General features: G+C 55.4%; 1 protein-coding gene across 8 annotated transcripts in view; it reads left to right on the plus strand.

Annotated features, from left to right (window-relative positions):
* Nucleotides 1-23,783, plus strand: part of SEPTIN9 (septin 9) — a 127,737-nt gene that overhangs the window by 91,721 nt on the left and 12,233 nt on the right. For 6 of the 8 annotated variants that reach the window (XM_039716258.1, XM_039716261.1, XM_039716260.1 and 3 more), the window contains 4 exons: nucleotides 17,703-17,894; nucleotides 21,867-21,995; nucleotides 22,389-22,470; nucleotides 23,149-23,286. In XM_039716258.1, the coding sequence (XP_039572192.1) occupies nucleotides 17,703-17,894; nucleotides 21,867-21,995; nucleotides 22,389-22,470; nucleotides 23,149-23,286 (541 nt within the window). Of the gene's footprint in view, nucleotides 1-1,897; nucleotides 2,059-10,565; nucleotides 10,639-17,702; nucleotides 17,895-21,866; nucleotides 21,996-22,388; nucleotides 22,471-23,148; nucleotides 23,287-23,783 lie in introns of those variants that run through there. The other 2 variants (XM_039716266.1, XM_039716264.1) reach the window with 2 other exon arrangements.

Consider the following 23,783-nt stretch of genomic DNA (forward strand, 5'->3'; position numbering starts at 1 on the left):
CTCCTGGGGGTGACACAGGGTGGCAGCAGAATGGGGCCCTGGTGCAGATGTGCCATCAGCCAGCTCCTGCAGCCCTGTGGGGAGAAGCAGCCCTGGCTGCTGGCAGTGCCAGGGAAGGGGAGGGTGCTGCCTGTGCTGGGGTCCCTGCTAAGGTTGGGGGCCCTGCCCCAGCTGGAGGGGCCAGATGTGGTTTGCATCTGTGCAGGTAATGCAAAATAAGTTCCTAGAAAATAAGTTTCCACCACAGCCTTTGCTTGAATGGTCCCAAACTCTGGATCTGGGGTCTTAAAGCCCTCAGTGCTTTTTTTTTTTCAGGTTAAACAATGTTGGTTGATAGATTCCCAAGTGTTCTCATGGGGTTGTGGGGGGACCTGGACCCCCAAGAATAGGCTGAAGTCAGCAGCACTCTCTGCTGTCAGCTTCAGGAGGGTGTCAGACATGAGAGCTGTATCCTGCAGAGCTGAAAACCTCAAACCCCTTTGACCTTTAAGGTGCAGTGAGTGTGACAGAGCAGAGCCTCTGCCTTTTCCAGGTGGGAAGGGGCTGCCACAGCCTCGCCAGCCTGGCAGATGTGAGGGCTCTGTGGGCTGCTGGAGCTGCTCTCACGTTTCTTTTGGCAAAGGCAGTGCTGTGACATGGGGGAGTGTGTCTGGTGATGTAAAGGAGGCCTGGCAGCCCAGGGCAGCCTCACTCCTTGGTTTCTGCCCTGGAAGTTGGCTGTGAACTGATGTGGAAAAGAAACTTCCTGGTGTTTGATGGCCCCTTGTCCTGATGAAAACTCACCTCCTGAGCTTCCCTGTGTGCTCTGGTGGGTGCAGGGATCCTGTGCCCAGCCCTGTTCCGTGGCTCTCAGTGCCTGTGTGGGAAGTGCTCCCCAAAAACAGCCTCCTGCTCCCCTCTCCTCTTGCCCACCCTGCCCCTGAGCTGCAGCCTGTGCCAGGTCACACATCCCCTCTGCACTGTGGGGTGCAGTGGCATCACCCAGAGCCCTGGGGACACTGAGGGTGGGATTGCCACAAGGTTGGAGACACCAAAGGGATGATGACACTCCAGGGATGTGGATGCCGTGGGGATGGATGGGGACAGCACAGGGAAGGGGGCAGGTGGGGGTGTCATTGGAATGGGGACACCACAGGGCTGGGGACAGGGCATGTGGGTTCAGGGAGGGGGGACACAGAGGCTCGATGGTCCCTGGGGCCCGGGGGTGGCAGCAGGGTCACACTCTGGTCCCGCTGTGTCCCCACAGTTTGTTCTGTGCTGTGTCACAGCGCTGGAGCAAACCAGCCCAGCTCTGAACCTCACTTTTTTTCCTTTTTCTTATTTTTTTTATTAAAAATCCCCCCTGAAGCCTTGTCTCACCGCTCCTGATGGCTGTCTGCCCAGTGGCTGTGACACGGGTGTTTGGGTGACGTGGTGGCACCACCTGGATTTCCAAGCACAGGGCTTTTCCCTCCTGCCTGGCAGAGGATGGGGGTGCTGGGCATGGCAGCCCGGGCTGTGTCAGTGTGAACCCCCAGGAAGTGCTCTTTCCCTCTGTATCCCAATTTCTCCCCTCTGCATCCCAAAGTCTCCCTGTCAAACAGCCCTTGGAAGCAGCCGGGGCTGCAGGAAAGGCTTCATGCCAGAGGATTTCAGGCTAGGCTTTTTATATCCATCCCAGTGTGACCACACTTCATTTGGGGAAGGAGCATCCGGGATGGATCTGGGCTGACGTATCCAGGGCTGAGACTATCTCGTTCTGCAGAGCAGATCTGGGCCAGGGGAGCAGCTGGGCTGCAATGGGGCTGCTACTGCTGCCCTGTGCTCCCTGCACACACCGAGCTCTTCATCTCGCATTTCCTGGCGATTTCATCGGTGTTGTGTCAGCCCTTCTGTAAATAGCAGGTCGTTCCATCTCTCCCCTAATCCCTGCTTTGGAGCCACGGGTATCCAGCCATCCATGAGCTGAGCAGCCTTGTGCTCTGCACAGCACCCTGGGCTTGCTGCTGCTGCTTCCAGGGTCAGCTTACAGGAACACACGGAGCAGAGGAGCACAGGAGCAGCCTCCCGTAGCACCAGGCAAGTTTTGAGTTAAAGCTGCTGAATTTTGTTGAATTCCTACTGCTGTGGATGGCGGGTGCGGCGGAGGGAGCAGACTGGTGGTGCAGCTCTGGGGTGGGAGGGGATTTTGTGCTGCTGTTATACATGTGCTGGCTGAGAGTTTCCTGGTGCTAATTAATGACTGTTGGTTGATGGACTAAATTCCCCTGGGAGAAAGGTGAGCCAGGCAATGGGGCATTTATGTGTGCATGCAACACTGGGCTGAGCTTTGGTTTGGCGACAAGGTAAAAATGCAAAAAAGCAAGAACTGTGATTATGTGTGAACCCCTAAGCGCTGCTGCCTTGTCCAGGTGTGATTCCAGAGTGTGGGATACACCATCCAGCAGGAGTACATGTGCCCAGGGTGTGTGCCCTGCTGTAAGGGCATCCTGAGTGCAGATAAGGACATGTCACAGATAAAATAAGTTTGGAGCACACGGAGGACTGTGCTAGCCCTGGGAGCTCTGAGCTCTCCCATGCTGTTGTAGTTGCCATCCGTGATTTCCCATGTTGAGATCAAAATCCCTGTGGGGCTCGTGGGTAGCTCCGTGGTGGGGTTTGAATGTGTTTGACCCCAGAGCCCCTCAGCACGTCCCCTCTCCCCAGGATGTGCTCGAGGCATGCACATGTGGCAGGCTCTGATGGCTTGGTGGCCAATAACCCAGCAGCAGTGGTTCCTGGACGCCTCTCCATGGGGAATCCAGACTTCCCTTCTCTGAGCACGGTGGAATTTTTATAGCCTGTGGTTTTAAATGCTGTGATTTCCTTATGGCCCCGACGCCGCATGCAGCCCTGTCAGGGCTGGGTGAAACACAGGCTGGAGCTGCTGCTCCTTGGGTAACGTGTCTGAGCTTTGCTCCAGTTCAGGGGAGAGGGAAGGCTGGCTCTCCTGGGCTTGAGCCTGCTGGGTGCTGTTAATTATAGCTGAATTCAACTGGACTTTAGTTCATTTATCCCCAAAATTTGTCAGGCTTTGGGGAGTAGAGTACAGTAAAGCGACCTAGTTTGTTAAAGATAATCACCAAAATGGGAGTGAAAGAGTTAATCTCGCAAGTACAGCTCAGTGGCATCCTGGAAGTGTCTGTCCAAAAATCAGGAGGGGAGTGGGCATGTAGCATTTCAAGGTAAGGGTAGAGGGGCCAAACTGGCAAACCACACTGACCACAGGGACTCGGCTGTGACTCGGGCAGGGACGTGGCACTGTGGGATGTGTGCCCAGCTGGGAGGCAAAGGCAGAGGGTTTGTGCACATCTAGAGGGTGTGAGCAGTGCCTGCCTCCCAGCTGGTTCCCTGGTGTCCCTGTCCTCATGGCCATGAGGCATATTTCTGCCATTAATGCTCTGAAATTCTCTTCTGGCTCGTCCTAATCATCCCCAAAATGCCAGGCAGTGCTGGGAGCTCACAGGTTCCTCACTGTGATCTCTAGCAGCTGGTGGGAAATCAGCAGTGGTGCTTTCTCCAGCCCCTGATCAATCCCCTGGAAAGCACTGCCCAGGTCTGGCTGCTCTGGGGATGCTTTGGGGCCATCAGAGTTTCCAGGCTGACACATCTGTGTCCCTGTGCTCCTGCTGCAGGGATGCTGCCTGGGTCCTGCTGCCTCCACCCAGCTCTCCCTTCTCACAAACTTGTGGAAAAGTGATTTCCTTTCCTATTTTCTGGCCCCTTCTCAAACTCAGACTGGGTTAACTCTTGCTGTAGATGCAAAATTTGCTGGAGGGCCCTGCTCAGGCGGGGCTGTAAAAGCCACATTTTCTTTGGGAATCGGATTAAGGCCCCTTTTTCTTCCTGCAGAGTGGGTGACATGAAGTCTCTCTTTGTCCTGGTTGGTATTTCTGGCCCAGCTGCAGTGGGTTAACCCTTTGTCGTCCCACACAGTCCTGCTGATGAATGGCCCTTTGCTAAGCAACAGGGACCTTGTCCTGGGGTGGAAGCACTGTGGGGACACTGTGGGCTGTGTCCTCCCCCTGCCCAGTGGGGGATGAAGTGCAAAGCCTTGGTGCCTGGCTAGGGGACGTGTCTGTGGGACAGGGACCTTCCCTAATGCTGCTTCCCGCTGCCTTTGCCATTTTATTCTCTCTTTATCCCCCAAGATAAATGGATGGGACTTTGCAGCCCAGTCCTGCACTGGCACCAGAGGTGTCTCCATGCTGTGGGATGGCACAGAGGGACATGGGCGGGAGAAGTGACAGTGAGAGCAGAGGCCAGGCCAGCTGGCAGAGCACAAGAGCTGCCTGTGTGCTCTTTGGGGGTCAGTGACCATGTCAGTGATGCTCCCTGGGCACCAGTGCCCAGCCTGGCGTGGCACTGGGCTGGGGCAGGAGCATCACTTTTCCAGGAGAGCTGGAAGGCTGGATAACCAGCCAGGAGCAGGGTGATGGCAGCCAGAGAGCATCCATAGGTATCCCAGGAGCCCTTGGCTGTGGTGCCCAGGACCCAAGGAGGTGTCTTGGTTTGGTACTCGGTGCTGGGCTCTGTGGCCAAGCAGAAAAAAAAGGTATTTCATGGCCATGCCCTGCAATCTGGTGGCTGTGTGCATCTCACACACCAGATTTGGGTCCATTTTACATTTTTTTCCCCACCATGCTGCATTGTTGCATCACCTTGGATCCCTCCACTGCTGCTGTGAGCCTGGCTTGGTTTGTTTGTTTATTCAAAAGCCAAATGGTAGCAGGAAACGTCCCTTTCTGGTGGCCTGGAAAAGCTGCCAGGGGCACACAGTGCTGCTCCCTGCAGCCTGGTCCTGTGCTCTTATCAGGGAGCCTCCTGATAAGAGCAGGGCAGGGATTTCCCCAGAGGGGGTCCTGGACCGTGTCAAAGAGACATCAGGAGCTCCCAGCAGTGGGGGGAGTGCAGCCCACAGAATTCTCCCTGTGTCCCTCTCTCTGCTGGGCTTTAGGACGTGATCACCCCAAGGCTGGCGGAGGGGTGCCACCATCTCCCAGAGCTGAGCCAGCAGCAGATGGGCACCGAGCAGGGCTGGCTCACAGCGCTGGGAACTGCAGGGAGGCAACACATTTCCCTCCCAGCCGTGCTCCTCCTCCCCCCCATCCTCCTGACCTTTTCCCATCAAAACACAAAGCACTATTCTTTGGAGCAAGGCACCTCCATGCGAGGAGACAGCTGGCCCTGCAGCAGCTCGCTGGGGATGGCTTGTTATTAATTAAGCTGCAGGAGACAGCCCGGCAGCTTGAATAGAGTTTTCCTTCTTTTCAGGCTCAGGATGCCCTAAATTCTTTCTTCTTTACCTCCAAACGTTTATAGGTTTAAAAAGGGGCAGCAGACAAAGCATGGAGAAGGGCCCATTATGTGCAGCTTGCAGGGATGTGTGTCCCTGCACGTGGCCTGCAGGGACTGTTAGGGCACCCCAGCAACTTCTTTGCAGTTTGGTTTGTGCCAGGGGGTTGCTGTGACCCCCATGGATGTCACTGCCTGGGCATCTCCCCATCTAGAGAGGAGATGCCACTTTGGAGTGAAACACGATTTAAACTACTTGAACAAGTTTGGGGTGACTCAGGCAGTGGAATTTTTCACTCCTTGCTGTTTTCCCCTGAAAAGGTGATTTATTTTCACCAAACTCATCCTCTGCCCCTGCTGCTGGGTCTGCTTTGCCCATGCTGCTGGTGGTGAGAGTTGAGGTGGTGGTGGGGCTCTCTGAGGGGCTCCCTTCACCTGCTCCCCTCTCTCCACAGGGCAGGATACAGGGAGTGGGATGCAGGGAATGCTGGTGGGGTGAAGTGCAGAGTTTTGCTTTACCCCTTTTGAGGATAATTTGTTCTTTTGTGGTCATCTGTGGGGGTGTCTGATGGCGCAGATCATGCCTTTGAGGAGGAGGGGTGAGGATTGCTCCTAAGCAGCCAAGTGTGTTTCCTTGGGCATGGCTGGGCTGTGCCATCTGCAGAGCTGGCCCAGGGATTTGAGCAGCAGCGTTTTGGTGCCAAGGCAGACCTGTCCCTGCTGAGCAAAACCTGTACCTGGCAGTGTGCTTTGTATCTGTCCAAACCAGCATGGCAGTGCCCCAACCAGTGCCCCCCGTGAGGCAAAAGGAATTTGGGGGGAATGGCGTTCTTTCTTGCTTTTTCCAAATGTTTGTGACTGTGGAGTGCCTTCCTAGCAAAGCCTGCTCCCTTTTGGAAAACGCTGGATTGCTCAAGCACGGTCAGGAGCCTCCTGCCTGCAGATCCTCTGCAGCAGGATTGTGCCAGAGGAAGGGAGGCTGCTGCAGGGACACTGCTGGGATGTGACACCAGGAACCCAGGCACGGCCTCTCCAGGGAGAGGGTGACTCACGCCAAGGACACGGTGCCAGCTGCGCGTGACGGCTGGTGACAGCGTGTGAAACAATTCCTTCCTTCCTTCCTGGACAGTGGGAGAGGCCTGGAGATGTCCAGCTGGAGGAGGCTCTGGGTTCTGGTGTGGTGGAAGCTGGGGCACTCCTGGCTGTAGTGTGAGAACAGCCACGGTGCAGTGGTGCTGGAGGGTCTGGGTGCTGCTTATGGGCAAGGATGGAGGGGTGGCTGCTCCCTGTGCTGCTCAGGATTCCCTGAGCTCTGGAGGGCTCTGGGGTGCTCCTGGCATTGCCATATTACTGCTGCTCCACTGCCCTGTCTCTCTCTGGGGAGATTTAAGCCACCAAAGAGTTGCTTTCATGAAAGAACTGGTGGGTTACCTGCAGGGGTGTGTGTGATATGGGCTGCTCAGAGGAGCTACCAGGTAGCTTAAAATAAAAACAACCTGCATCATCCTTGGACTTGGGAGTTCACTACAGCCAGAGGGGAGGAAATGTCATTGATCTGTGAGTCTCAGAGATGTTCTGGGAGTTACCCTGCCCTTGCTGAAGGGACCATGGTGGCTGCCTGCCAGAGCCCTCCCTGGGTGGTAACACTTGCAGACCTGCACTCAGGCTCTTAGAAAAGCTTTGGGGTCATTTTTAGGTGTTCCTGGCACTGGGAGATCCTTTCTGTTCCTGCTAGAGGTGATGGTGTCTCTTTCAGTGCTAAAAAGAATTGACTTCTGGTCTTGTGATCTGCAAGCTTGTGTCCTTTTCTTGGTCATGCTACTTTCCACTGAGTTTGCTGGTGCTCCACCAAGGTCTCTGGATGTGCTTTTCATTCTGCTATTGATCTGAGATTATAAATATAGCTGGCAGAATTTCCATCTGTCTGTCAAAGTCGCTGGGGACTGGCAGGTAGTCAGCATTGCAGCAATATTTAAAGAATAAAAATTATTTCCTAAGCTCTAACAGTGCACTTTTAACTGGGGCTTGCTGAGGTGCAGTAAAATTGGAAATGTCCCTTCAGCATTCCTGTGAGAGAACACGTCCTGCTCGTGCTGCCTGTGCCCAAGGGATTTGATGTTTTCTTGGGAGCTGGGCAGCTTGGGATGAAGGGAGTTTGTTGGCAGGGCTGCTCACAGGCTGGGTAGTGCTGGTGAAGCTGCCTTCATTTGCAGATCTTGGTTATTCCTCACAGCTGGGGATTTGTGGTTGGAGCTGGCTGAGGGCAGAGCATTGCCTGGCACAGGGGAGGGCTGCTGGGGGACAGCCCCACTGCTGGGCAGCTTTCTGCTGCAAAGGACTGTGGCTGGGATTGTCCCCAAAACTCAGGGACTGTTGCAGCCCTCATTGGTGTACCCCTGAGTGTTCTCCAGTGAGCCCTACCAGCCCTGCACGGTGTGGCTGTGACATGGGGACATGGCTGTGACATGCTTTCACCATCAGGGATGTCCCATAAACAGGACAGATTGGGTTGTGTAAGCCAGACAGGAATCTTCCTCAACATTTCAGATTAGTTGCAAGCTAAAAGCTGGATCTGTAGTTAGTTCAAATCCCTTGATACAACTTAAACAGCAATAGGCCTTGTTAGAACTGCTCCTAACTCTGATTATGAGGTTTTTCTAAGAGAAGAACAATGAGTTTGTGATTTTAAAACCCTTAATTAGGGGATTTGGATCCAGTTCTTGGCTCTGCTGTAAGATTTCTGTGTGACCCTGGGCGAGTCACTTAATCCCTCTCCAGCTGATCTGCCCTGGGAGCTGCTTCCTTCCTCTGCCTGTCGGTCCTGCCTGTGCTCAGAGCCAGGAATGAGCAGTGGGAGAGGCACAAGCCCTGTTCTCCTCACAGGAATGGAGATGCTCCTGTAGGAACAAATCCCAGAAACTCTGGGGTTTGTTCTTACGGGAGTTTGTTTGTCACTCTGTGAGTGCCTCCTGTGTGCAAACACCCCAAAGTCCCCAAGAGCCATCCTGGGGACCAGCAGTGCTCCCAAAGCCCTTCTGAGCTTGCTGTGAGGCCAAGGATGACACTTTGTTGTCCTTCTGAGCTGCTGGCTCACCACCTGCTGCTCCTGGGGAGGAGGAGATATGAGCTGAAACAAAATATTATTTGGAAATTAATCTGGGAAACAACTTGTACACAGTGTTGAGTTCCCATGTGCCCTAATTTTTATCCTGAGGGTGGTGAGGTCCTGGCAGGGGGTGTGCAGAGAGGCTGTGGCTGCCACATCCCTGGAAATGTCCAAGGCTGGGTAGGACCTGGTCTAGGGGAAGGTGTCCCTGCCCGTGGTTGGAATTAGATGTTCTTTAAGGTCCCTTTCAACCAAGCCAGTCTGTGTTTCTGTGAAATGTCTTTTCAGAGCTTCAGTGACCATGGGGAGAACTTTTCTGTGGTTATTTTTATTCCCTTGCAGGCAAGACTAAAGTATGGCCATGATTTCAGTCTGAAACAATTAAAATTTAACTCAGAGGAGCAAGGAGTTGGTTCACGTGGCTGAGCACGCTGTGTTCACCCCTTTGCTGGTCTCAGTTTGGGCATGTGAACCCTGTGCTGATGCTTAACTCCTGCACAGCCACAGATGTGGTGAACTTAATGGCAGGGACAGGAAACCATCACACCTGAGATCCTCCCTTTACTCTTTGTGCAGCACAGCACCTAAGTGAGCTCAGCACAGCCTTTTCCTGCCTTTCTCCAGCTAAAACAAGGCTGGAGTGGCTTGCAAACAGACCCAGCTGCTACTGGGGCAAGGCTGGTTTGGCATCTAGCATTGGATTTTCCTGGAGATTAGAGAGATTAAAACACTAATGCCCATTGATAGGGGTTAGAGCTTTAATAAGTCATAAAAAGTGGTGTAATCTGGCAGAAATCTGCACGCAGCTGCAGCACAAGCAGATTGAGGCTGGGTTTCCTGCCTGGGTGCTGGGTGAAGGTTTCTCAGAAATTTCTGTTTGTGGTACTTGCTGAAGTGGGGCATGTGGGTCTTGCCCCCCTCTCAGCACCCATCATTTGCAGAGCAGCCTGTGCCAGCCTTGCTGGGCATCACAGGAGGGTGCTGCCAGCCCAGCGTGGTGGGGAGGGCTGCTGCCAGCCTGGGGTGGGGTGGCTGTGCTGGCTGGAGGGAGCTCTGCCACTGCTGGTGGTCCGGAAGCAGAGAGGGAAGGTGACAACCACGCTAGAGCCACAGGCAGGATCGGAGCAGAGGTGGCTGTGGTGCCACTGGCACAGGTGGCAGGGCTTGCTTCAAGTGCAGGAGTGTGGCAGAGGCTGGTGATGCTGGTGACAGGTCCAAAAGGGAGTGCAAGTACTAACCCAGGGCTTGCAGGCTGTGCAGGGGCTGCTCGTGGGAAAGGGAGTCCTCTGGGTGTTGGAGAGTGCAGATGTGCACATCTGTCTTAACCCTTTCATCACCTGCAGGCCTTTCTCTGGGAATGCAAATCTGGGAACTGCAGGGAGAAAGTCTTAAGGTCATAGGGTAAGTCAAAGTAACTGTCAAAGACCCAGGAGCCCAAAAGAGGGAGGTTGGCTTCACCTTGGCTGTGACAGGAGAGAGTCCCAACAGCACTGCTGGACATCACCCCACACCAGGGGGTGCAGCCCAGCTTCCCTCCTGTGGCTGGCCCTTCCCTCGGCTGCTGGGACATTCTGGGATCAAGGTATAAGGCAGGAAGGAGTTGTGGAGACAGCTAATTTCTTCGTTCAGCTTCACTGACATCATTTTAGAGAGCAGCCGTGCCCGTGGGGGTGGGTTGACATCTTGTCCTGCCAGATGTGAGATGCAGCTGCAGAGCGAAGGGAGCCCACGCTCCCAGCACTCACACCCACCCGCGACTGCCCTGGGGCTCTGCCGGAGAATTTCGGGATGCTGGGAAGCAAAAGGCTTCCGTGGGCTCCAGGACGGGGATGTGGATGAGACCCTGGAGCAGTGGGTGAGCCGGGCTCCTCTCGGAACGGCGCTGCCCCGCTTGTCCCAGCCTCACTTTTTGCCGTGGAAGTTTCCCCGCACCTCCTGCGTGCAGCCGGGGTGGGACGAGCCCCCAGGCTCGTGTTGCTCTCACCCTTTGCGGGCCCCCCTGGGCCGGGCCGGGCCCGGAGCGGCGGGGGGATGGAAACCGCCCCGAGGCGAAGCGACTTCCCGGGAAGAGGCTCCATCCCCCCGGGCCGGGCTGCAGGGGGAGGAGGCAGGGTGATGGGGGAGGAGGAGGAGGAGGAGGAAGGGCGATGGGGGAGGAGGCGGAGGACAGCGCGGGAGGAAGCGGGAGCCACCGGCTGCCGGAGCCGCCGCCGCCGCGGGTGAGTCTCCGCTGCCCGGGGGCGGGGGCTCCGTGGGGCAGCGCGGGGGGGATTGTGGTGGTGGGGAAACGCTTTTTTTGGGGGTGAATTATCCCGGGGAAGGGCTTGAGAGAGAGCGGGGGGTGGGTGCCGCGGTTCTCACGGAGGGCAGCGTGGGGGTTCCCGGCCCGGGCACGGCATGGCCCGGGCGGGGGCACCGGGAGCTGCGCGGGGCTCGGGCCTCGGCGCCCTCAGCCGCCGCCGTGCCCCACAGGAGAGGCCGCAGCCCGGCGCCGCCTGGCCGCGCTGCCGGCATTGTCCGGCAGCCGTGGAGATCGATAGATCAAGCCCTGCCCTGCCTGGGGGGCACCGCCTGGTCCCCTGCCCTGCCCCTGTGGCGTCCCCCTTGTCCCCTGCCCTGCTCCGGCTGCTGCCCGCGCTGAAGGGCTCGCGGGGCGTCTGGGGCGCAGCTGCGTTTGGTAAAGAAAGAAACAACAGAAACAAACAAAGAAATTAAATGAAAATCCGTACCACCCTGCCCGTCAGAGAACAAAACCGAGCGAGGAAAAAAAAAAATTAAAAAGGGGGAATAAAAAAAGCTGAGCTGCAGCCCCGCGATGTGAATCTCTCTGGTTTGCTCCTTTCTTGCCGTGGCTGCAGTCTGTGCCTCGCGGGACGGGGACAGTGCAGCTCGGGGGCTCTGGGCACACTCAGCCCTGCCCGGTGCCCATTCCTGGGGCTTGGCCCCGCTCATTCCTTCTGCAGCGCTGTCTGGACAAGCTGAGCTTGGGGATTGCTGCCTGGCTCTTTGTTTACTCAGCACAGAGCTCTGCAGAGAAGTGTGATAGGAGTGAAGGGTGCTGTCCCTTGGCTGGGGGCTGGGGAGCATCCCATGTCCCTCCTGGGCTGAGTACCATTGTCCAGGCTGGGCGGACAGGGGTGGGAGTGGATCCCATCCTCAGAGCCCCCATGGAATCATTTTGTGGGTGTCTTTGGACCCTCCTGGGCACATGCACTCTGAGCCTGTTTGTGGGGAGCAAGGGCTGTGCTGGCCACTGGTGTGGAGCCTGTTGATGGAGCAGCTTCTGCTGAGATCTGTGTGCAGGAAGGTTCCTCTCCATGGGGTGCTTCCAGTCAGGGAGGACTGCTCTGGGGTCAGCCTTGCTCCAGTTCCAGAAGCTCCTTACATAGGATGATCAGTGGGGCCACATGGCCAGTGATCTCTGCATGCCCCAGCTGAGACTTGGAGTCATTCGTGATAATCTCCTCCTTTTTAAACATGGAGGAAAACAGCCTAACAACTCTTCGCAGGTTTTTTAAGTGGTTTAGAGCTGCTGTCTCATGTGGTTGGAGGAATGAGAATGTCAGACTGTGTCTTGTGCTGCCAGGGCTACACGTGTCCGAGCGGGGCAGGGTGGTGGGCAGCCTCACACCACATCCGGGAGCCGCGGGCAGCAGTTGGAGGTTGTGGGGCTGGCACCACGGTTCGACCCCTGGCATGGGCTCCAGCATCCCAGCCCAAAAACACTAGTGAGCAGAGCCTTGCAGCAGCTGGGGGGTTTAAGATGGGAAGGGAGGCCGTGATGGGGAGCCCTGCAGCACCCATCTCTTGCAAATAAAAGAGGCAGGAGGGTTGAGCTGCAGAGGGCAGGGGACTGCTGGGCTTCCGGAGCCGGCGGGGAAGCACACAGTGAGCGAGGACGGAAGCGCACGTGGCTGGCGGGCACAGCTCGACCCACATGTGATGTGTGCCCCTGACTTGGGGCTCAGGGCTGGTCGCCTGTGAGAGCCCTCACACCACAGCAGGAATCGTTGCCTCCTTTTTTAAACTTTTTTAAACTTTTTTAAACTCTGAAATGGGTTTATTCCCCACGTGAGTAAAAGGGTTCAAGCCTGGAGCATCCTGCGTGCTCAGGAGGTACCTGGCCACCTGTCTGACAGATCTTGGGTGGGTTTGGTCTAATGAAGAGGAGTTAAGCACACTCTGCTGTTTCTGGGTTGTGTTTGTTGGTACCCAGGTGGAAATGCAAGCTGAGAAAGAAACATAACTGGTTGGTAGGATGGCCTGGGCTGGTGGCCAGCCTGAAACTGTAGCCCAGTGCTCAGGGATGCAAGGGACAGACTCAGCTTGGGTCTGTCCATGCCAGCCATGGGCTGGTGACTTCAGCTGAATAATAGGAATTATTATTAATTAGGTACAGTTTGGTGCTGCAGGGTCTGTGGCACTGGCTCTTTGTGCCAGGCTGAGCCACCTCAGCTTTGGAGTGAGCTGTGCCTCACATTCCCTGGCACCCACCCGTCCAGCAGGGACCTGCCGCCTTCAGCACCAGGGGATCCCGTGGCAGCTGAAAAAAACAGCAGTGCCTGGGCCATGCTGGGATTACATCCAGTCCTGACTTTGCTGAGACTCCTCCATCCCCTCGGAAGGGAGAGCTGTGTCTCTGCCACCTCCTCCACAGGCTGGATCTGTTTCCACAGCCTGTGGTCACTGGCTCGGTGTGGCAAGGGGAGAGGCCCTGGAGGCCGCGCGTGCCGCAGTCCCCTCAGCCAGCTGTTCCTAACCAGGAGCTGTAGAATCTCTCTTTGGAGCTACAGATGTCTCTTTGACACCCTACTGACACAATTCTTCAAGAGAGCTGCTCCCAAACCTTGAAAGGTTAAGGTGGTTCACACTTCTCCTGTGAAAACATCTGTGGATACTCAGCTTGGTGGGCTGTGCTTTCACACCCTGATACACCACTGTTCACTGCTCTGAACCTGCTCTCTGTGTTTGCATGAATGCATCCCCCAAACCTGGAAGTCCATCGTATTTCCAGCATCTCTTGTGTGGAGGGAAGTTATCCACAGTGTCCTGCTCTTCTGGGTGCTTGTAGCTCTGCAGAACTGGTTGCAGCATCATTGAAAGGTGGCCAGTGCTTGGTGTTCCCAGCATCCAAAGGGTATTTCCTGGATTTACTCCCCAAACATTGCCATTTTGCCGTTGATCGTGTGTGCATCCCTAGAGTTTGAGGTGGTTTGGATCTGTTGATGGGTGGCCATGGCAGAGGTGCAGCCTCCTGGCCTCTCTGCTTCCTCTGTGCAGCCACTGAGCACCAGGTCTGTGACCAACCCTGCTCCAGGACCAGCTCTGCTCTCCCAGCCACCAGCACAGCATGGAGCTGCTTCGTCTAGCCAGCACCTGGGGTGGGTGAGACATTCCCAGTTCAGCCTTAACCCTTGTGTGTCTGCAGTGCAGCCCAGTCTCCTGCAGATCCCTGTCCCAGACCTTCAGGAGGATTACCAGCCCTGGTTTGGGGTTTTGGGGGAGCCCACGGCTGTCCTTGCATGCCCTGCCCGCAGTGCCCCGGGCTGTGGCAGCCTCGTGGCACCAGCACAGCAGCTCCAGCAGCCCCTGGCCAAGCCCATCCCACAGCACACAGTGTCCAGCTGGCTGAAGGAGCAGGAGGGTCCCTGGGGGGCTCCCAGGGGCTTCCCTCCCCGCAGGGTGGCTTTCATCTGCTGCTTCACAGATGTTGGCTTTGGCTCGTGTCTGACATGCATCAATTACAGAGCAACAGCCCCAAGTCTTTGGCAAAATCAACTTTGGAGCAGCTGTCCTGAGTCAGCCGTGCCCGAGCTGGAGCTCTGGCTCTGTCCCTGCTTGGTGCACTGCTGCCCTGCCCATCTCCACATCTCCTGTGCCCACGTGGAGAGGGTTTCCCTGGCAGGGAAGGTCTAAATGTGGCACAAGCACTTGTTCCCTTGTGCTTGATGTTTGTCCAGGAACACTTTAGTGGGAGAGCTGCAGGCTCTGAGCTCTCTGCCCTGTCAGTGAAGTGATGGCCCCTTGTGTGAGGGACAGCAGTTGGGTTAAGGTGACAGTGGGGAATCATGTGAGGTCTGGTCCTGCTCTTGCCAGGGACTCGGTGGCAGTCAGGGATTTCAGACAGTAATGGGGTGTCTGTTAACCCATCCCTGACCCAGAAGGGTCACCTTGGTGACACTGGCTCTGACAGCACCACAGGTTTGTCATCATCCCCTCAGAGCACAGCAGGTCACACAAATCCAGGATGTGCCCATGATGCATCCCAGGCATCCACTGCTCTGCTGCAATTTATTTCTAAGACCTTTATTTTTTAGACAAGTGACTCCTGGGAGTGCTCCTAGCACAGCATCCCTGTGTGCCACCGAGTGGTCCTGTGCTTTGGCTGCGCCCTCCTTCTGCTGGCACAAACCCCTTGGAGCCGAGTGTGATACTAGAGTTTTTGCTAAGAAAAGACCATCTCAGTGCTGGGAAGCTGAAAAAAAAATTAAAATTACACATTTGAGTTGTGGCATTTCCCTTGGGAGAGTGCTGGTGCTGCTGGGGCATTGTTGGCTTTGCATCCCTGCTGTCCTGCAGAAACTCCTAGCTGCAATATACTGATTTTATTGTTATTTTATCCCAGTCAGGACCTTACCTGCACCTTACCTGGCCAGTGTCCCAGTTTGCTGTCCCATCCTTGGGGCTGTCCCCTACACAAAGTGCTGCCTGGAGGAGTTAAACCCATTGCATAACCCAGTGTTGCTGCTGGTGGCAGCATATTTTCCACATGATTAAGTTGTCATTTTGTTGGGGTTATTTTTACTGTTATGCAGGGAGTTTTTTGCTACTTTTGGCCTTGCCATTTTGGAACGGAGCTAATTTGGGGTTTGTGATGAGGCCTCACACTGGGCTGGTTGACTTTGTGAGGGGCAGCATGGCAATGCAGATCCAGCTGTGCAGGATTCCTGTTTACCATGGCAGTGCAGTTCCAGCTGTGCAGGATTCCTGGGAGGAGTGGGATGCTCCCATGGCAGTGCAGATCCAGCTGTGCAGGGTTCCTGCTCCCATGGCAGTGCAGATCCAGCTGTGCGGGTTCCTGCTCCCATGGCAGTGCAGATCCAGATGTGCAGGGTTCCTGCTCCCATGGCAGTGCAGATCCAGATGTGCAGGGTTCCCAGGAGGAGTGGGATGCTCCCATGTCTCTCAGGGATAGCATGTTTGTTCTCTAGAAGCTCTGTGAGTAATGCTCAGCTGCACAGCTGGGACTGGGGGTTGGAAAAAAGTGTTCAAAGTGACCCAGCAGTCTTTGGGATTAGCTCTAGGTTTGTTTTTAATTTCCTTTTTTTTTTTTTTTTTCTGCTTGGCCTATATTAAGCATGTAAGTGTGCTGTGCTTGCAGGAATAGTGTGGTTCCACCTCACAGACCCCAGCGGGGTCCAGTCTGAGACAGCCAGAGGAAAAAGGGTGATGGGTTTGTGTTTGGAGAAGCCCCTTTGGCCCAAGAAAGAGAGAGGGAGAGAAGAGCAGGCAACCCATCATCAAAGGCCAGGAATAAGTGGGGTGAGATGAGCTCAGAGCTGTGTTGCTGTCTGGAGGGGTGAGGACTTTGCAAATAATAATGTTTTTATTCATAACAATAAATGATTAAAGAATAATAAATAATCATTGCAAAACACTGAGCAACAACAAAATGCTCACTTAGGCTGGTGGCTGCAGGGACCCGGGCAGTGAGCAGCAGCAGCCTGGGGTGGGGAGGGCTCTTAGAAGTGTGTTTTCCTAAAACCTCCCTCTGTGCCTGCATCACAGGAGCGTGCTGCATGTGGCTGATGCCTCCAGGAGCTTGGAGGGGACTGGGCTGATCTTGTGCTCACTCTGCCTTTGGGATATTTGCTGTGGGTGATGCAGAGCAGCTGGGGCTGGCAGGGGGCAAGGCCACATCACCCTGGGGCACTTGGGGCGCTTGTCCTTCCCAGCAGCCAATGATCCTGCCAAGGAATAGATAATCCCTGTTTTTTCTTAAAAAGCTGTTGGCTGAGGCAGTAGTTTTAAATTTGCTTGTCCTGAAGGACTTTGTTAGGCTGGAGCATCTTGCAGGGGAGACAGGCAGCCTGTCTCAGAGGGAAGCTGAGGGGTTTGGGTTTCTGAGCAGATATGGACAGAATGAGAGCGAGACCACAGAAGCTCCGTGGCTGCGTGGGTGTTGTCTGGCACAGCTTGTCTTGATGCAAATGTGTTGGGTTTTCCACAAGCCAGGGCCGGCAGCCTCTGATCTGCGTCAGCTGGAGCTCGAGGAGGGCACGTGGCAGTGGATGCCAAGGACTCCCTGTGTCTGCAGAGCCAGCCAGCTCCCCCCAGAACCGAGCTGTTCACACCAGCAGCGTGCAAAGGGCTGTGATTCCAGTGCTGTGGAGGAGTGTAGGGCTGCCAGCCTTTAGCAGCATTGCCTGGGCATGGGGCTGTGGGGTTGTCGTAGGTTAAGAAGGAAGTGAGTTTTTTTGGGAAGTTGTGATCAAAGCCTTTGTCACTCCCAGACATGGGCTGGGGACTTTTTGGGTGCTGGGTCCTGCTCTGTGGCAGCAGTGGGACCTGGTGTGCTCACACCCCCACAGCAGCATGTCTTTGCTGTGCCAGGTTTGGTGGAGTGGGCAGGGACCAAGTATAAACAGTAAATAGAGAAATAAAATCCCAAATTTAATGTAATTATTGTGGAGGAAGATCCCACACTCCTCCTCCCTCCCAGCCTGCTGGTACCATGAGTCTCTGCACGTGCTTTACTCCTGCTTTGGATACAGCAGGCAGCTCCTGTGATTGCCAGGAGTGATGCTTTGTGAAGGCTGACCTAGAACAGAGGCTGGACAGAGTTAAACAATAAAGTAGGGATTTATTAGAAGGTTTTAATGGCTCCAACTTGGGCAGCACAAGAGCCTGGCCAAGGCTACACCCCAGATGAACCCTAAATGCGCGACTGGTCATGGGGTCTCACACTTTTGTAAGTTCTGCTCCATTTGCATATTGGAGTTAATTGTCCAATTACAGCTTTAGCTCATCAAGTCCCATCCTTCTTGTTTTTAACTCTTCAGTCCACGTTATTTGTGCTCTTGGGCTGAGATTTGGATCATTTGTCCTTGGTGCCCAGCTGGAGCAGGAATTGTTTTGTCTCCCTGCTCTGTGCACAGAGCTCACCATCCCCTGATGTGAACCCAGACCCACACACTAAAGCAGCACAGAATCTGAAAAACACAAAAGCCAAACCCTGGGGCATCGGGAGCAGCAGGTCTGAGCAGGCTGTGTGTCCCCCCAGGTGCAGAGGCCGTTCCCAGCCACGCTCCCGCCATGACGGACGCTCCGCGGGATGCCGGCCCCAAGCAGGCGGCGCCGGCGCGGCCGGACAAGCCGGCTGCGGACTTCGGCTACGTGGGCATCGACGCCATCCTGGAGCAGCTGAGGAGGAAAGCCATGAAACAGGGCTTCGAGTTCAACATCATGGTTGTGGGTGAGTTGTTCCCCCCGGGCCTGCAGCGTGCTCAGCCCGGTGTTGTCATTGTGCCACCACAATTTGTTTGTCCCCTTCGGAGCCTCCTCGGGAGCAGCGCTGGGGGCTCTGCCTTGGCAGTCAGCAAACCCTGCTCCTGAGGAGCTGGCCTGGGGTCAGCTGAGGTTAAAGCTGTCCATGTGATGTTGTACTCATCCTCCTGCATCTTGGGGTGCCTTGTCCATAGGCTCATCCCAGAGGAAAGCACCTCAAGGGGTGCCAGGGCTCACAAGAGCTCCCCTGACAGCTCTTCTGGAAGTCCTGCCCTGGTTTGAGCAGTCAGAATGCACATTTAAGGGCTCAAGTGGCTGCACTGCTGCTGGTATTCCAGAACCCTCATTCCTGCTGGTACCTCCAGCAGTTTGGGTAAAATTCCTGTTTGTGATTTTTTTTTTTTTCGGGCAGCCCTGCTACAAGTACTGGGGAAAAAATGCCAAATGTAGTGATTTACTGATGGAAATAAAGAGCAGCAGGAGGGGTTTGCATAGTTCTCTCATTTGGCTCCTTTGGGGACATGCAGGGTGGCACAGCAGGGATGAGGGTGTCCCAGGAGTGCCCACAGGCAAGGAGGGAGGGCTGTGTGCCCAAATCCTGTTGCCCACAAGCTCCTGCTCGTTAGCTCTCCCGGGCTAATGACCACGGGCTGCATCAGCTTCACCTCTGGGGATCTGTGCTCCTGCAGCCCCCAGGCCCCCAAAGCCAGGGATGGCACAGCCACTGACCTGCAAAATTCTGGGGTGCTGGGCAGACACTGTGGGACACCAGCCAAGGGGAAAGGGGAAAAGAAATGAGGCTTTTCTGCTCTTTTCCAGCTATTAATGTCTGACCTGGTGCTGTGGAGCCCCTGTGTGAGCTGGGCTGTGCTCCTTGGGGCTGGGCTGCTCAGGTAGCAGCTCTCCCTGCCTGTGTCTGGGCTAATGACCACTGGCTGCATCACTGCTGCTCTGGCTGCAGCTTCACCTCTGGGGATCTGTGCTCCTGCAGCCCCCAGGCCCCCAAAGCCAGGGATGGCACAGCCACTGCCCTGCAAAATTCTGGGGTGCTGGGCAGACACTGTGGGACACCAGCCAAGGGGAAAGGGGAAAAGAAATGAGGCTTTTCTGCTCTTTTCCAGCTATTAATGTCTGACCTGGTGCTGTGGAGCCCCTGTGTGAGCTGGGCTGTGCTCCTTGGGGCTGGGCTGCTCAGGTAGCAGCTCTCCCTGCCTGTGTCTGCCAGGGAGCTGCAGGGGTGAGGGGAGTAAATCCCAGGCAGTGACCAGGGGTGTGGTGATGGGGCCTCACCATCCCTTATCCCTGGGAGGAGCTGTGGAAGGCTACAGGTGTGATGCCTGTGGGATGTCCCACAGGGCATCCTGGAGGTCTGCCTGGGGTTGTGGAAAGGTCTGATGCAGAGTTTTTGCTAATTCTGTTGTCTGCTGGAGCTTTCCAGCAGGGTCTGTGGATGCTCAGCCTTTCCCATTCTGATACTTTCATTCCCTCTGTGGGGAAGGTTCCTGAGCTGGGTGTTAGAACCCTGGATGCTGAGAATTTTAGACTTTCTGTGTTAAAAGGCACAGACACTCAAAAGAACACTACATTTGACCTGAGGCCGTGGAGAAAGCTTCCAAAAAACCAGAACCACTTCTTGGGAGGCATTTTAACAAATCCAGTTCTTTGCTGCAAACAGAGGAATCTGCACTGGTCCTGGGAGCCTGAAAGAGAGATGACCTGTGCTGAGCTCCCATTTCCCTGCTGGAGGAGGCTCCCACCCCTCCAGGAGCAGGCAGTGCTGCCTCAGCTCCTCAGCAGTGTGCTGTGCAGACGGGGAGGGATGCTCAGGAGCAGCTTTGCCTTGGCAGCACTGTGTGTGGTATGGAGGCCCTTGCTGCAGCGCGCCTGGAAAACATTGTTCTGCCCTTGGCAGGAGCTGGGCTGGCTGTTTACAGGCTGGGAATTCAGGGCAGCATAAACAAGTCGAGCTCTGGCCCTCCCAGAAGATGCAGGAGGAGCAGCACCTCGGGGAAGGGGCAGCAGCCAGCCCTCATCCTGCTGTGCCTCCCTAGGGATGGGGTCAGCTCCCTTACACCCATCCAGCTGTGAGTCCTTGGGTTGGGATTGTTCCAGTCTCTGGCTTACAGGAGGGAGGTGACTTGTCCTGCAGGGGAGCTGGGAGCTGAGCCTCGCTGCCATGTGGGTGTCACTCCTCACCTGTCCCTGTGATGGAGCTTTCTGAAAACCCTTTCCCCACTGTAGCAAGGTCCCCATTCAAAGGGGTTCCACAATCCCAACCAGACCTGCAGGCTATGGTCAGCTTAGTCCCTTGTCCTCTCAGGTTACAGAGATGAAGAGGAATGTCTAAACTTTTAAAAATCCCAACCCCAAAGCACATCTTTTGCATTCAGTTTTCTGTGCAAAGCAGCTGGAAGGAGGGCAGAGGTGGCCAGGCTCAGCTGTGATTTTCCCACTGGATTTCAGTTGTGGGAAAGGCAGTGGGCTGCAAACCAGGGCTGATGGAAGGGAGCTCTGCCCTGTGCTCAGCTGCCTGTGTCACAGCCTTAGGGCTCTGCAAGGTCATCCTGTGGCTCTGGTGCCAATGGGACATCACATCCTGGCTGCTGGTGGCTCTCACCTCTGGTCCCTTTCCAGGCAGTCCAGCTGCAGCAGCTTGGACAGACACAGAGACGCACTGCCTGGAGCTCTGGCAGTGTGTCACCCTGATTTCACCTGTCCCCAGAGTGTCACCCTGATTTCACCTGTCCCCAGTGTGTCACAGAGCCTTCCCCTCTCCCCAGGTGCTCCATTGGGCAGTGTTTCTTACAGCCCCACAGTGACGGTGACAGTCAAAGAGAGTTTTCCTGTGCTGGATTGCAGCCATTGGTGATGTTGCAAACCCAGCTCTAAAACTGGGGTGATGCCAGGAGGTGATGCTGGTTGGTCCTACCATTGATTTTGGCAGCCTGGATGGGCCAGGACCCTGAAGGATGTGGGTGAAAGCCTTGCTGACTCTGCTTAGGGACACTGTGGGACAAGGGGTGTGCTGGTGGCAGTGCCATGATAGTTGGCTGTAACATGTCTTGGCAGAACGGGGTCCCCATGGTGTGTGCAGGATCTCTGCAGTGTTTGCAGGATGCCCTGGATTTTCAGGAGTTAATTTTTTTCTGCTCCCTGGGTTTTGAAGAGTTAATTCTGTTTTCTGTACTCTGGAAAAATTGTTCTCCAAGCTCATGGGACAGCTGTTCCTGGAGAGTCAGGAGCTGCTGCTGCCCTTTCCACACAGATCAGCATCAGCTCTGGGATATAAAGCATGAAAACACTTTTTAAAAGATGTTTTTCTAAAGTTGTGGAATCTCACATGCTTCTTGGGCTGTTGTTTGTGGGATTCAGAGAAGCTCCTGGCGTGGACCTGTGTCAGAGCAGCCAGCTGGGCCAATTGCAGCAGCAAATCTGTCAGGGAAGCAGCAGCAGATGCAGCAGGCCTGAGGTTTGCAGGATTGTTGCTGCTGTTAGTCCTGTCCAGATAAAGGCTTGCCAAGCTCCTCCAAAGCCTTCCCTGTGGAACTGGACAGAGCAGACTGCAGGAGAGTGAAGGCACACTTGGAATGCTTTTTCCTGAGCTTCCCTGGTCCCCATGCCCTGCTGAGCATCACCACAGCCCTTCAAACTTCCCCAGCACTGTCTGCCTGTCCTTGGGGTGCTGGGATTTTGCCTCAGCTCTTGATTTTCTGCTTTGGAGCCAGGGAGGGGCTCTGCTACCTGCAGCATCCTCCTGGCTGGGCTGGACTGGAGCTCCTTGGCTCAGGGGAGCTGCAGGGGAGCAGCTGCTCCTCGTCCCTCCCTTCCTCCCTCCATCCCTCTGGCAGATCCAGTGCAGGCTGAGCCTGTCAGCAGCCCCATCCCCTGGCCCCTGACAGAACAGGGAGTGCTGACTCTGGGTTATCCTGCTCTCTTCCAGGTCAGAGTGGCTTGGGGAAATCCACGTTAATCAACACTCTCTTCAAATCCAAGATCAGCCGGAAATCTGTACAGCCAACTGCTGAGGAGAGGATCCCCAAGACCATTGAAATCAAATCCATCACTCACGGTGAGGCCCTGCAGGTCCCACCTGCTGCTTTGGCTTTAGGTCCTGCTCTGCCTCTGGGGACTCACAGAGTTTTGGACCTCCATAAACCTCCACTCTTATCTCTCTAAATGGGATTTTACCATCCAGAGATGCTTGCAGGGCTGAGAAAACATCTGGTTTTTATTTATTCATCAGCATTGAGTTGGAAGGAACCAGTGAGGTGGTTGGGAGTGGTATTTCAGGGTGGAAATGGGGCTGGATCCCTTTGCATGGCTGATTTGTGCCTCTGAGGAGCTGTGAAGGTGCATTTCTCCCCTGGGACCAAGCTCCAGCCCTGCAGCTGATTTTGGGAGGGTGGGCTTGGCCAGAGCACCCATCAACAGTGGCCTCACACACAGCTTTCCTCTCTTTCAGAGATTGAGGAGAAGGGGGTGCGCATGAAGCTGACAGTCATCGACACGCCGGGCTTTGGGGACCACATCAACAACGAGAACTGGTGAGCTGCCCCTTGGGTGCAGGGGGAGGCCAGGGGAGCCCCAGCACAGCCTGACCCCGTGGCCAGGGCTGGGGCCTGGTGCTGTGCCCCCCTCTGCGTGGGCAGCAGGAAGGAGGTTGTTGTGGTGGCAGAGCAGTGCCATGCTCCCCGTGAGAGCCACAAACATCCTGCTGTTCCAGGCATGAGACAACCTTTGTTTGTGGCTGGGAGCAGCTGTGTGCCAGCAGGGCCAGTCCCCACACCCTGCTCATGTGGCTCTGGAGGCTGAACTCTGCCTGGGATCCCTGGCACAGTGTCTGGCTCTGTGGGATGGCCCCCAGGCTGGCAGAAGTGGCCCATGGCAGGGACCTTGTCCCCACCATCAGCTGGGCTTGAGGGCTTTGATTCTGCTCTTGTTCCTGTGCTGTGGCACCCTGCAAGGAGCCAGGGCATGGTCCCAGTGCTGCTGCTCCACAGCCAGGTCCAGGAGGAGAGAAGGGAGCACTTTTTAGGCATTTGCTTGTCTAAAGCAGCCAGTAAATCCCCTCCTTCAGCAGTGTGTGGAGCTGCTAAGCAGTGAACACCTGAGGTGTGTGATTTAGGAGATGCTGAGCATCCCAGGCTCTGCAGGCTCTGCTTCACACAGAAGGTCAGGGTGGCCCAGGTCCCTCACACCATCCTGTGTTTTTCTCTCTGCAGCTGGCAGCCCATCATGAAGTTCATCAACGACCAGTATGAGAAGTACCTGCAGGAGGAGATCAACATCAACAGGAAGAAGCAGATCCCTGACACACGGGTGCACTGCTGTATTTATTTCATCCCAGCCACGGGCCACTCGTACGTACCCCGCTGACCCTGCTCCCCTCAGCCTTTCCTCTCCATGTCCCAGCAGCTCAGCCCTCAGGGCACTTCTGCCCAGGATCCTCCTGTGGTTTTTGGGGCTTGAGGAGCTCGAGGACAGCTTGAAGGCATCCTCAGGGCTGTCTCATCTGGAGGTCTTGCAATAACACAGCAGAGCTGCTGTTCCCCAGAGAAATGTGGTGTTTCTTCTTCTGAAAGGCCGTGAAATCCTCTCTGAGCTCCAGGGAGCTGCTGCCTTTGCTGTGGTCACCTGGCTGTTTGACCAAGGATGGACACAGATCTCAAATTGGATAGAGAGGCTACTTTTTCAAGCAGAACATTATTAATTTTTTTTTCTTTGTCCCTGACATTGTAAGGGGAGAAGCCAGTTTTCCTTGTGCTTCCAAGGCAGTGAACAGCCTCACCCCATAAGGGTATTTTGTAGGTTGTTTGACTAGTCTGCAAGAGGGATGCTGTTTATTCAGCCCAGAGTT

The sequence above is a fragment of the Passer montanus genome, unplaced genomic scaffold, assembly GCF_014805655.1.
Source record: "Passer montanus isolate IOZ18808 unplaced genomic scaffold, ASM1480565v1 scaffold35, whole genome shotgun sequence".
NCBI classification, from domain to species: Eukaryota; Metazoa; Chordata; class Aves; order Passeriformes; family Passeridae; genus Passer; species Passer montanus.